We start from the raw sequence: 12,983 nt of genomic DNA on the forward strand, positions 1-12,983 counted from the left end.
ACCAATATTTCCTCGAAGGGTTCACAACCTTCTCAATAATGTTTTTAATTTGTTGATTTGATACTTCGACTTGTCCATTAATTTGTGGATGATAAGTAGTAGTCATTCTATGATTAACTCCATATCTCTTCAGCGCGGATGCCACTTGGTTGCAATGAAAATGTGTACCCTGATCACTAATCAATGTCTTTGGTGTGCCAAAGTGGGTGAGTATATGCTTGTGAAAAATTTTAAGCACTATCGTTGCATCATCCTTTGAGACTGCAACAACTTCAACCTACTTCAAGACATAGTCAACAACTACTAATATATAAAGATTTCCAAACGAACTTGGAAAGGGTCCTAAAAAGTCCATAACTCAAACATCGAACAATTCAACCTCCATAATATGTTGTTGGCACTATCATTGCGTAGAGATGTAGAACCAGTGCGCTGGCACCAATCACATTGATTCACAAAACTATGGGCATCTTTGAGTAATGAAGGCCAGTAGAATCTTGATTGGAGAACCTTAGCAGCCGTTTGCATGCCACCAAAATGACCTCGATAAGAAGCATCATGACAGTGCTTCAGGATTGAAAGCATCTCCTCTTCCGGAGCATAATGCCGAATAATGTTGTTGTTGCATACCTTGAATAAATACGGCTCGTTCCATTTCACTACTTCACAAAGAAATCTTTCTTTTTTATGGCCTGTGACACCCAATAGGAGTTTTCCACACACTAGATAATTCACCAAATCTGCATACCAAGGGGTTGCATCTATAGCAAATAACTTCTCATCTGGGAATGCGTCGACAATTTGAAGTATGTTTCCATCTTCGTTGCCAACTTCCAATTGAGATAGATGGTTTGAAACTTGATTTTCTGAACCCTTGCGGTCTTTTACCTTCATGTCAAATTGTTGCAACAATAAGATCCAGCGGATCAGTCTTGGTTTTGCATCCTTATTCACTAAAAGATATCTTAGTGCCAAGTGATCAGTAAATACAGTAACCTTTGCGCTGACAAGATAAGAACGAAACTTGTCGAAAGCAAAGACTACAACCAATAATTCTTTCTCGGTAGTGGTATAATTGATTTGAGCCTCTGTAAGAGTTTTGCTAGCATAATAGATGGCATGAAATATTTTTCCCTTGCGTTGTCCGAGAACAGCACCGACAGCAAAGTCGCTTGCATCGCACATAACTTCAAATGGTTGAGACCAATCTGGTGCAACGACACTTGGTGCATTTACTAGCTGCATCTTTAATTGAATGAAACATGCATCGTCAAAGAGGAATTTTTTATTCTATTCCAGTAATGAGCATAAGGGCTTTGTATTTTTTGAGAAATCTTTAATAAATCTTCGATAAAACCCCGCATACCTAAGAAAATTGTGAATACTTTTCACATTTTTCAGTGGAGGTAATTTCTCAATGATTTCCACTTGAGCTTTGTCTACCTCAATCCCTTGACTAGAGATACAATCGCCTATTACCATGCCTTCAATTACCATGAAATGACATTTTTTCCAATTTAGAACAAGATGGTGTCTTCACTTCAGTACAATACTTTATCCAAATTGTCAGCGCAATGATCAAAATCATTCCAATAGACTGAGAAATCATTCATAAAAACCTCTAAAGAATCTTCAATCATATCTGAGAATATTACCATCATGCACCTTTGAAACGTGGCTGGTGCATTATAAAGAACGAAAGGTATACTGTGAAAAGAAAAAGTACCAAAGGGACAAGTGAAAGATGTTTTCTCTTGATCCTCTAGTCCAATAGCAATTTGATTGTACCCAAAATAGTCGTCTAAGAAGCAGTAATAGGCTTTTCCAGCAAGCCTGTACAACATTTGCTTAGTGAAAGGTAGTGGGAAGTGGTCCTTCCTTGTGGCAACATTAAGTTTGGGATAGTCCATACAGACTCGCCATCCCGTAGGGATGCGTGTAGGAATCAATTCGTCTTTGTCGTTGCTAAGCACAGCGATGCCACTCTTTTTAGGAACGCATTGCACTGGACTTACCCAATTGCTATAAAAAATAGGGTAAATAATTCCAAAATCAAGCCATTTTATAATTTCTTTCTTAACATCTTCCTTCATCTATCCGTTTAATCTTCTTTGTTGCTCAATCGATTGCTTGTCTTCATCTTCCAACTTGATCTTGTACATGCAAAAAGATGGACTAATTGCTCGAATATTGGCAATACTCCAAGTAATAACTCGTTTATGTTGCTTAAGAATATTGATCAATTTCTCTTCTTGAGTTACATCCAGTGTTGCGGAGATAATAATTGGGAGAGTATTGTTATCTCCAAGAAAGACGTATTTAATATGAGTAGGTAGTGGTTTCAATCTAGAGTAGGAGCTTCCCCGATAGATGGCTTGAAAATTAGAGTTTTTCTATTGGCTAAGTCTAAGGATTCAATCTGCAATCCATGCTTGAGTTCAATATTATTAGCTTCAACCATGTTGTCATAATTATCTAAGAATTCATCATTAGATGTCACTGCAAACTCCTCAGAAATTATTGTGCTTTGTTCATTGAATTCTTCCTCAATTAGATCATCTATCACATCGACAATATGGCATTCTTCTTTATCCTTACAGTGAATATATTCGAAAAACTAAAGGTAACGTGCTCATCATTAAGTCGCATGGTTAGTTCACCTTTGTAAACATCAACAAGAGTTCGTCTGGTGGCTAAAAATGGTAGTCCCAAGATTATGAAAACCTCATTGTCTGCCTCGTAGTCAAGTATGATAAAATCAGCCAGAAAAATGAATTTATCCATACGAGCTAAGATATCTTTGATTTTTTTTATTTCAGGATGAGCCAAAGATCGATCAGCTAGTTGGAATGTCACTGCAGTGGGTTTCATGTGACCAATTCCCAACTTTTTCAAAGTAGATAGTGGCATTAGGTTGATGCTAACTCCCAAGTCGTATAAAGTCTTGCCCAAATAATGGTGGCTAATTGAACATGAGATAGTAATGCTCCCAAGATCTTTCATTTTGGAGGGCAACTTATTTGTCAAAACAGCACTATAGCCTTCTGTAAGTGCAATAGTTTCCATATCACTTAGCTTCTTTTTCTTGGACAAGAGCTCCTTCATAAATTTCCCAAAATTTAGAATTTGCACAAGAGCGTCTCCTAAAGGAATATTGACCTGAAGTTGCTTTAGTGTGTTCAGGAACTGTTGGTACAACTTATCCTGCTCATTCTCCCTAAATCTTTGTGGAAAAAGTAAAACTGGAGATACATCTGATTGCACCGACATCTGATTAGACATATGAGTGACAATTTGTGGTACTTCTTTGTCTGGTACATCGACAAGCTCTTCAGATTCAACCTTCTCACCAGGGATCACTTCACCAATATCTTAAGGTGTTACAGTAGAGTTTGTAGTCAGCTCGCCAATTTGTTTACCACATTTGAAAGTGATAGCCTTGCAATGTACTTTCCCCCTTGGACTGGGATTTTTAATGTCACTAGGTAGTGTTCCTGGTGGTCGAGTGTTCAGATTCGAAGCGTAATTGTGCCTCCAACACCCGAATAGAAGATGAATTCCCTTGCACAATAGCTTTTGTGCGAGTAATATGCTCCCACATTAAAGCCGCAAGAGCTGCTAACGGGTTAGAAGGTAAAGCTTGTGTGTACAGTTGTCGTCAATGTTCTTGAACATGTTGATTCAGCATTAAAGAGTATTGTGGCTGCATTTGATTCTGATGTTGATGTATATGGCTTTATTGAGGACGCATCTGAAAGTGCTGATTGTAGTTCTGCTGTTGTTAATTATAATTCTCTTGTCTTGAATTATAATTTCCTTGAGTGGATATATTCCCATATCAAAATGTCACAGCATTTTTTCCAACATTCTGAGTTCCCCAAGACTGTGGATTGCTTGCAAAATTATTATAAGAGGTGCGATAAGAATTGTTGCAGATGTTAATGACATAAAAGGCATTTTCTGCATGTTGTGAACAATCTTCATAACTGTGGTTGTCACTACAAATCTCATAACAAAAGGTTCCACATCAACTTGTTGAGTGACTTGGATAAGTGCAACGTCACTAGTCCCTTGCATATTTTTTATCATAGTTGCAAGAGAAGAAACTTGAGCACTAAGTGCAGATATTGCGTCCAATTCAATAACTCCCGGAGTAGCTTTTGCTTGTGCATCTCTAGAGATAGGATATTGGTAATCATTCTGAGCAATTTTCTCAAGAATTTCAATAGCATCATTATAAGTACAATCTAGCAAAGACCATTGGCTGATGCGTCAACAAGATTCCTCGTGTGTGAAATCAACCCATTAAAGAAAATCTCAATTTGTGTTTCCTGTTGAATGTCGTGCATGAGACAATGTCGAAGAAAAGATTTATAGCGTTCCCATGTGGTGTGAAGATTCTCATAATCTAGATAATGATAAGCTGTAATATTATTTCTGAGACAAGCATTCATTGTCGGCGGGTTAAATCACAAAACAAACTGTGTTGCTAGTGCATTCCAAGAAGTAATTGATCCAGTAGGTAACCCAAGGAACCAAGTACGTGCTCTTCCCTGTAAGGAATAAGGAAATAACTGCATCTTCAAAGCGTTATTAGGAACGCCTTGTTGACTAAAGGAAGCACAAATCAATAAAAATGATTTAAGATGTTCTCGTGCATCTTCATGTGCCAGTCCAACATATTGCTCATTAGAATTCAGCATTTGAAATATTACTCCCTTAAGTTCAAATTTTCCAGCTTGGATTGCTGTCCTTACAACTCCCAGTTGTAAGTCCTCCAAGACAAGTACTACAAAATCTCCCAGTTGTCTTGCGGCAACGGTGGGTTATTAGCATTTTGGTGTTGCATTTTGGTGTTGCATCAGGGTTCTTTTAATTTCTGGATCAAAGCCAACAATAAACTTCGAATTGCTTCAGGTCATACAACACCTAAAATAAAATGTGAAAATAGCGACAAAAAGAAAACAAGTTAGTAACAACTAAATAATATGAAATAAAAACAAAAAAAAACATAAACATCAAACAAACGTCATCCCTGGCAACGGCGCCAAAACTTGATCGGTTTTTAACGTGATAGCAATAATGTGCAAGCGTACACAGTCGATGCAAGCATAGTATATAGATATGAGTCTGTCAAATATCAATCGCACGAGGATGGTTGTCTTTTGTTTATCAATATCAATGCAATAAATAGATAGAAACGAGATAAATTGTGAGTGTAGTTGTCAAAGCAATAACTTGAAAACAATAAGATAAAAAGCAATAAGATAAAATATGATAATAATAAACTGGGATCCCCAACGTGAATATTCAACAGAATACTAAGTGCTCACAAGGTATAAAAGGATAGGTGATTATCGATGCATTAAATTGCAATGAATATCTTACCAAGCTTAACTTCTATATTTAATCTAAGACTTAAACATGCACATTAACCACACCTTCTGACGATGGCAATAGGACACTATTAAGAACAAGTGGATTAAATTCCTCTAATCCTCTAACAACGTCTATTGTCATGCTTGTTAGCTTAAATTGTCGCTACAGTTTCCAGTGTCAGTGATCGTAATAATACTTCCATGCTAAAAACATTCAAACCTGAAGATTAAACAGTAGAAGTAAGACTGAATAAAATAAATTTTAACTCAGAAATCATGTGTACTTCCGTACAAATATGAAATAGAAAGTAATCACCAGCGTTTAGAAAAGAAATATAAAAGAAACAAGTGGAGAGTACTATTCCTTGAAAATCTCGACTTGATCTCTCCACTCCCTCTTGTGTTGCACTCAGGGCTCCTTGTTAAGAGCTAATATGCATCCCTTTCACATCGGTTCACCAGTAGGAGGCTTAAGTTGCCATAGCCAAAAAGCTTTAAAAGATAGGTTGAAGAAGATAATACCCCAAAAAGCCTCCCCTCTTTTTCCTTTCCACATGAATATTAATATTTATCCAAATAGCACATGTGTCATTTCATCAGAATCATGCTGCCTCTATACGTACAAGTTAGTTTTCCCAGACTGGATAGCTCACACATTTCTTTTCTTATCCAGACAGCTATCAGATGTGGCGACAACTCTAAGTGCAACCTAGAAATACTCATGCAAGGACATCAGTACCAAAACATGACAAAATTAAGGATAAATAGGATAAGATCCACTGAGTTATAAAATGCAATTTACTAAACTGAAAATGTTAAAATATATGCTAAAGATAACTAAATGGGGACAAATTAACCAATAAGTAGGGAGAAAGCATATGTTATTTCTAGTACTATCATTAGGCAATTAATCTTATGCACATCCAACACCGAATAAATCAAACAAGTGGCATTCCTTAGTCGCTAGTAAACCACTCCATGGAAGCTTCATTTAAACAATCGTTAGTAAAAATTCATGCTTCACACACCGTGTTATTGATAAACAATACACCGTAAATCATTCAATAATTAAACTCAAACATGCCTCAAAATTATTATAAAACCATCAAAAATAAATGTCCAAAGTCCAAAGTCCAATTACAACCAAAGTTAAACTAATTCCTGAAAGTTCCACAATGCCCGATTACAGTCTCTAAAATGTGTAATAAGGTCTCAAGCAAGCCTAAATCTCTTCGAACTCTATTGCTCAACTCCTCAGCTTCTCAATCCCGACGATTATCTACATGAATTGTGAGGGTATCAGCTTTAAAAAGCTCAGTGAATGTTAATAAAAATGACTAGGAAATTAACATTCATTTCATGCTTAATTCACAATAAATCATTCACCAATTGTCAGCCAAAATAATTAAACATGCCAACTTAATTTCTATAAGCATTTCCAATACCAAAAATCATTTATTCATGGCTTTCAATCATCAATTGATATAGCAACAATCACACATAAATATATTGACATGCACTTCTCATAGCTTAATCGGGTGATCATACATCGAATAAACGGATCTCTGAAGTCCCACAAATATCAAATACAATCCACCAAGTTCAGCGGGCTGAAGCACACGCTCCCTTATAGTGTCTCAAATAACCCATTGAGTGGAGACTCATGCTCAACACTCCTTTATCTACTCCAAAAAAATGAATCCACCTAGAGATATATGCTCACAATGTCACAAATAAAGATGAGTACCCACAAATCCTATGACATGTCAATTATATTCAATGGATCCACCATGCATGTTGCCAAAATATTCATTCAACATAGCATATAAATCAGTCATTATTGCGCTCAATTTAATGTGACAAGATGCATATGTATGACTTGTAACATAGCCATTTAGCATCCAATTAAATAAAGTAATTCAATTGCCAATTTCCCATATTCAATTATCAATTGTAACGCCTACATATCATGATCAAAAACTTTAGTACACATGCTTTAAATCATCCTTAAAATTAATCTAATTAGATAGCACAACACCACCCAGAAGCTTAATTACCATTTTTTTTCAAAAAAAATTCAATATTTTCACATTTAATACCAATGTTGCAAAATTAGCCATTCAACCATAATTAATTAATTGAAATAATTAAATAAGCTTCTAATTAAACATATTTGAGGGTCAATTTACCAATTTTCCATTATAAACACTCATCATACAATTTTATTCTATCACAACAAGTGATCAACTAACCAATTCCAAGCTTCAATTTTAGTTATCTCGATCCTTTTCAAGCTTCAGAGCTTCGAAAGAGGTAAAGTAGACATTACCACCTTTCCAATGCTATAATAAACACAAATTTACTTAACGACGCTAATCGAAATTCTGTCACAAAGATACCTTACCATATTTGTAACATCAAGTTGAAAACTTGATTCTTCACAAAATCGATCTCTCCAGCCCTCCTAATCACTTCCAAATTTCACTAAACCAAATACACATATACTAAGCATCAATTTCACATTTAAATCAATTTCACAAAATTCTGAAAAAATTAGTTCATGAAGATGATGAAATTTGAATTTTTTCAAATTACCTCACAAATCATGTTTAATCTTGATAAATAATACCAAAAATCTTTTAATAGATCCATTTTGAGTTGGAACATCCATTGATTTGTGGATTTCCTCTCAAAATTCAAGATCCACCATTAAAGAACCATATATTCTTCAAGAAGATGACATTGATAAAAATCCTTTAATTGGCTCTCAAATCATGTAAAAAGTTTCTAATCTTCAAAAAAAAAGTTTAGAATTAAAGATTACCTTTGATTCTTTCTAAATTTGTTGATTGAAAATCTTGATTTAAGAAGCTTGAGAAATTTTAGAATTTTTTGGCTACTTTTGAGAATAATTTCGGGTGAATTGAGAGAGTATTTTGAGAAGAAAATTGGTGTGATCTATTCCCTAATGATAAATCTTTAAAACCATTCAAAGAGAACAAATTTTAAAGCTCTAATTTTATGTAAATGGTATGAAAAGTAGGCTAGATGCATTGTGTTTAAAACTGAAACAACCCACAAGAAATTTAAAAATTGGGGAATTTGCCTAATGGCCACTTCCACATTTCCCTTACTTTTCCATTTGATCCTTTCCCTCTAAAATTTTGAATTTTAAGGTTTATTTTTCATATAAATACTCTAATTTTCCCTTGTTTTATAATTAGATCCAATTTAATTAGTATTTAAATTTAACTTAAATTAACCCCTAATAAAAATTATTTTAAAATTCTTATTAGACCCAAATTGATTATTTTCACTAATAACTATTTTAATTACTTTAAAATTAATTTTCCAAAAATATTTTTTATTTTTTGGGATTATTTTTTAATCGATTTTAGATGAAATTAACCTCTTAAATTAAATTAAAATTTACTAGAAACCCTATAAATTTCTTGTTTCACACTCGAAACCCAAAACATATACCCAAAACTTCTAGACCTGGTTTAGGGATATTACACCCTTCCCATCATTGGCCTTAGCATCCAAACCCACCTAGTGCCACAGCTCCTAACCACCACCAGCAACACTGCCCAATAGCTCTCATTTGTCTAGCAGCTACACACGCCCATCGCGATCACTTTGCACACTTGCCACTTAGCCAGGCCTCACACGCTATTCCCTTGTATAGCTACCGCTCAGCTAAGCCTCGCACGACGCCACTACCTGCTGCCCACGCACCTGTTTGCACACCAGCCTTGTTGCTCACTCACGCCTGCCCTGCTCGCGCCTTGCTTGCTCATTAACTCTGCCTATATTGTTGTTGCTCCAGCGTGTTGGTGCCATTTCTTCCTTCAATCAGTGCACACCCTTGCACAAATCGCAAGGCCCTTGTCACCCTTACACCATATCACCATTAAAAATTGTTGCTACCATTATCACAATCACCTTCCAACCAACCATCATTCGAATTACTTTTCTCCCAATTTAATTTTATTATTAGGTTCTTATTTTTATTTACAAAAAGGTGGTTAATCATGCCTCGCAAAAGAACTTGAGTGTCTATCCAAGTTGAGGAATCAAAAAACAAATTTCACTGTGAAGAAGCCAAAGCAAGATACGATAGCATCTTCAGAAATCAACAACTACTCCCAGAAGAAGGCTTTACACTAAAAGAAAGAAACTATATCAATTTCATGGTGTGCATTTGACAAATTGCTGAAGCCCTCAATTGGGAGTTGTTTTGTGAGAAAAGACCTAGTGCAGATGAAGGGTTAGTTTGTAAATTTTATGCGAATTTGACCTCAAGCGAATTAGCAGAAGTTTTTGTCCAAGGAATCAAGGTACCAATAAACTCAAATGCTATTAATGAATTCTTTGAATTACTTGATTTTGAAGACGACGAATATTCCTTTTTGATGAGAAATATGGAGGCTGAATATTGTAAGAAATTCTCGAGGAACTTACAGTTTCGAGTTCTAAGTAGATTGTATTAAAGCTTGGAACTCACATTTGTCGCAGAGAATATTTGACACCACTAGTGAAGATAGACATTCTAGCCCAACATACTTTCCTTTTACGCTAACAATTGTGCTTCAAAGCTAAAATTCTTGCAAACGTAAAGAACACAGGTTTTAGCTAGGGCACAATCACAAATTGATACCTCTACCAACTGGCTAGAGATTCTATTGTAACGCCCCAAAATTTTAATTTTGGGTATTGTGAATGTGTGACACAAAATATCTGTCTGCTTTAGTGGTTATGTGTTCTAGGTGTGTTTGGGAGGCCCCAAGTTCAAGCTAGGACTTGGGCAAATTTTAGTATTTTTATGAATAAGCTCTATCTTTGGTCAGTAGGCTTTTAAGTAAAAGTTGGCAAATAATTAACAGAATGGGCCTGTTGGTCTGGTGAATAAGTGGAGTGTTGGTGTGAAGGAGGTCCTATATTCGAATCTTGGCTTGGACATTATTTTTGCTCGTGCGTCCAGGAGAGTTTGAGATGGACTAAAAATCGGAATAGTGGATTCAGTGGGGAGTTTGATGGAGCGAAATAAAGGATTGGGGTGGTTATCAAATATTCTGTTCATCTTTTTTTGTCCTTTTTTTTAATTTCCCCAAAATCCATCCACCCTCTTGTTGTTTTTCTCTTCATTGCTGCTGAATTTCTGCTCTTTCACCCTTCATCTTCTCTATTTTTCTTTTCCCACTCTGCCTCATGTCATTCCACGTTTGTTTGTGATCGTTTGTTAAGTTTTAAATAAGTGATTTGTCTCCGTTTGTTAACTTTCTTCTGAAGTGTTTTGTTTATGCCAATTAGGGGAAGATTCAAGGGCTCGTAATCACCAATCAAAGTCTTAATTTGTGTGGGAATTACTGTTCATCGGTTGAAGGTAAGGTTTAGTCACTTATGGGTTAAAACCTCGATACGAGTTCAATTTGGGATCACGTTATGTGAGATTAAATTAGTATTATTTGTTTAATTATAGGCTTTGGAGTACTCGGGGACTGTTTTAGCTTCAAACAAAACCAGGTGTGTACCTGAAACACAGAAAATGGGATTCGGCAAAAAGCCGAAATTGCTTGTTGTTTGGACACTAGCAGTAGGCTAATTTTGAAAAATCACCATCAATTGCGGAAATTGAATTAGACGATGAAATAAATATAGAATGAAAACTTATTGAGTCTAGTTTCTCATAGAAGAAATGGAGTAAGTAATGGAATTGTAAATCGTGAGATATAATAAGTTTTGTGAGACACGGTCAGAGTGAATTTGGGTTCCCCTGTTCTGACTTTGGAAAATCATTAAAAGTTGGAGAAAAATAATTAGGGGTTAAAATTTACATTTTTAAATTACTAATGAGTCTATTTTCAATAGAAACAAATGGTAACATCATCCAAATTTTGTACTAAGAGATAATTAATTTTTACCAATGAAAGGTCTAAGATGTCAAACAGCAGAACAGGGGTAAGATTAAAGATTTTACTGTACTTATTGGCTGAACCAAAAATTCTAAAAATTTTTGGTAGAAAGGTATTTGAGTCTAGAATCAAAGACATCAAGAAGACCTTAATTGGGAATTCTGTAGCTCAAGGTACAACTAATTGAGTAACAGCGACTCAAGTAGACAGCTTTGAAGGAACATATAAGTAAATAGTGAAAGCATATATGAATATTTAGCTAGCACGGGTTACATTAAAAATGGATCATGCAGTCACGGCCAATCTAGGCCGAGTGGCCACACGGGTGTGTGGGCCCACACGGGCAGGTCACATGGGTGTGTGAGCCCATTTTTTTGAAAGTTCTGTGAGGTTGAAATGGTCACCCAAGTCGACTGTAGACCTACTGTAGGGTCGGTAAGCTTTACTTAGACCCCTATATGTGCGATCTGTCTGTCTGATTTCTATACCGAGCATGACTTATGATATCTAAATGTATGTACTATTAATTGCATAATGGCATGACATATTTTGCATGTTGCATTGTATCGGGGTGGGTTGATGATATTTGGAGGAAGGGCCTAAAAGGCTATTAAGCATGTTATCTGGCAGCTCAGCTACAATCTTCTGATTATGTGTCGCATTTCGATACAGCATGGTGTGTAGGGATGGGTGGGTTGATTTAATCCCTACATGGCGTGTAGGGTTGGACGAAGATGGTGTGTAGAGGCTGGTGGGTAAGATTCTGATTTACTATATTTGCATTCTGTATCTAATATGGGTTAAGGCCCTAATGTATTTCTGAGACTGAATCTGAACGGGCTAAGGACCAAACTGCTTTTGTGATGGGCCCAGGCCCTAGACTGTATCTAATTGAATGCTGTTAAATATCTGTATGCATGTTTTCTGTAGGGATTACACACTGAGTTTGCAAAAACTCACCCTTTTTTCTATTTAATCTGTATAGGTAATCCCTAGACTTGACGTGTAGGTGTAGCGGAGGACTCGACGGTGGCCACACGTAAATTTTAGACTACTTTCTGTTAATGTCTAGAATTTATTACTTATTTGGGGTTTTTGATGTAGCTTTTGGACTATGGACTGGTGAGCTTTAAATTTGAGACTTTATACTATTTTTATGGTTTTTTTTAAACTGCAACTCAACAAAACACGATTTTTTAAAAACTAAAGTTTTCATTAATAGAAACGGTTTTCCCTAAATTAATTGGTTACAAAAGCATCCGCTAAGAGAAAAGTTTTAAAGCAAATCAACTAGTACTTATTTTTTTGAATTAAATAAAAGCTAACAAACTGTAACGATTTTAACTCGACAATCTTGTCTTCAAATCCCATTCCATGTGACATCGCCAGATTCGGCCAAAACGTCTAGGCCAGGTTTGGGGTGTTACATCTATTCTGTAGTAATGAGTCAGATTGAGGATCCCGAAGAAGAAGAAGAAGATCCCACAAAGATCGAACCAATGTAGTTAGTTGAAATCCCTGATAAGGCAGAACCAATGGAACCAATAACAGAACCTGACATGGCAACCTCAACATTCAAATTTCAATAGCCTCGACCAGATCTTCATGATGAGCTGTTAAAGTTGATGGACCTAATACAACATATGCAGTGGCAACAACAAGCTTATTGAAGATATTCAAAAATACGAGA

General features: G+C 35.8%; 1 protein-coding gene across 1 annotated transcript in view; it reads left to right on the forward strand.

Moving 5' to 3' along the window:
* The first annotated feature begins 3,282 nt into the window (after positions 1-3,282).
* LOC105804188 (uncharacterized) overlaps positions 3,283-12,983 on the forward strand; it is a 39,529-nt gene continuing 29,828 nt past the window's right edge. The window contains 3 exon segments of the mRNA XM_052623626.1: positions 3,283-3,390; positions 3,486-3,633; positions 3,686-3,914. Of these exon segments, the coding sequence (XP_052479586.1) occupies positions 3,283-3,390; positions 3,486-3,633; positions 3,686-3,914 (485 nt within the window).

Source organism: Gossypium raimondii, chromosome 11, assembly GCF_025698545.1.
Source record: "Gossypium raimondii isolate GPD5lz chromosome 11, ASM2569854v1, whole genome shotgun sequence".
In the NCBI taxonomy this organism is placed as follows: Eukaryota; Viridiplantae; Streptophyta; class Magnoliopsida; order Malvales; family Malvaceae; genus Gossypium; species Gossypium raimondii.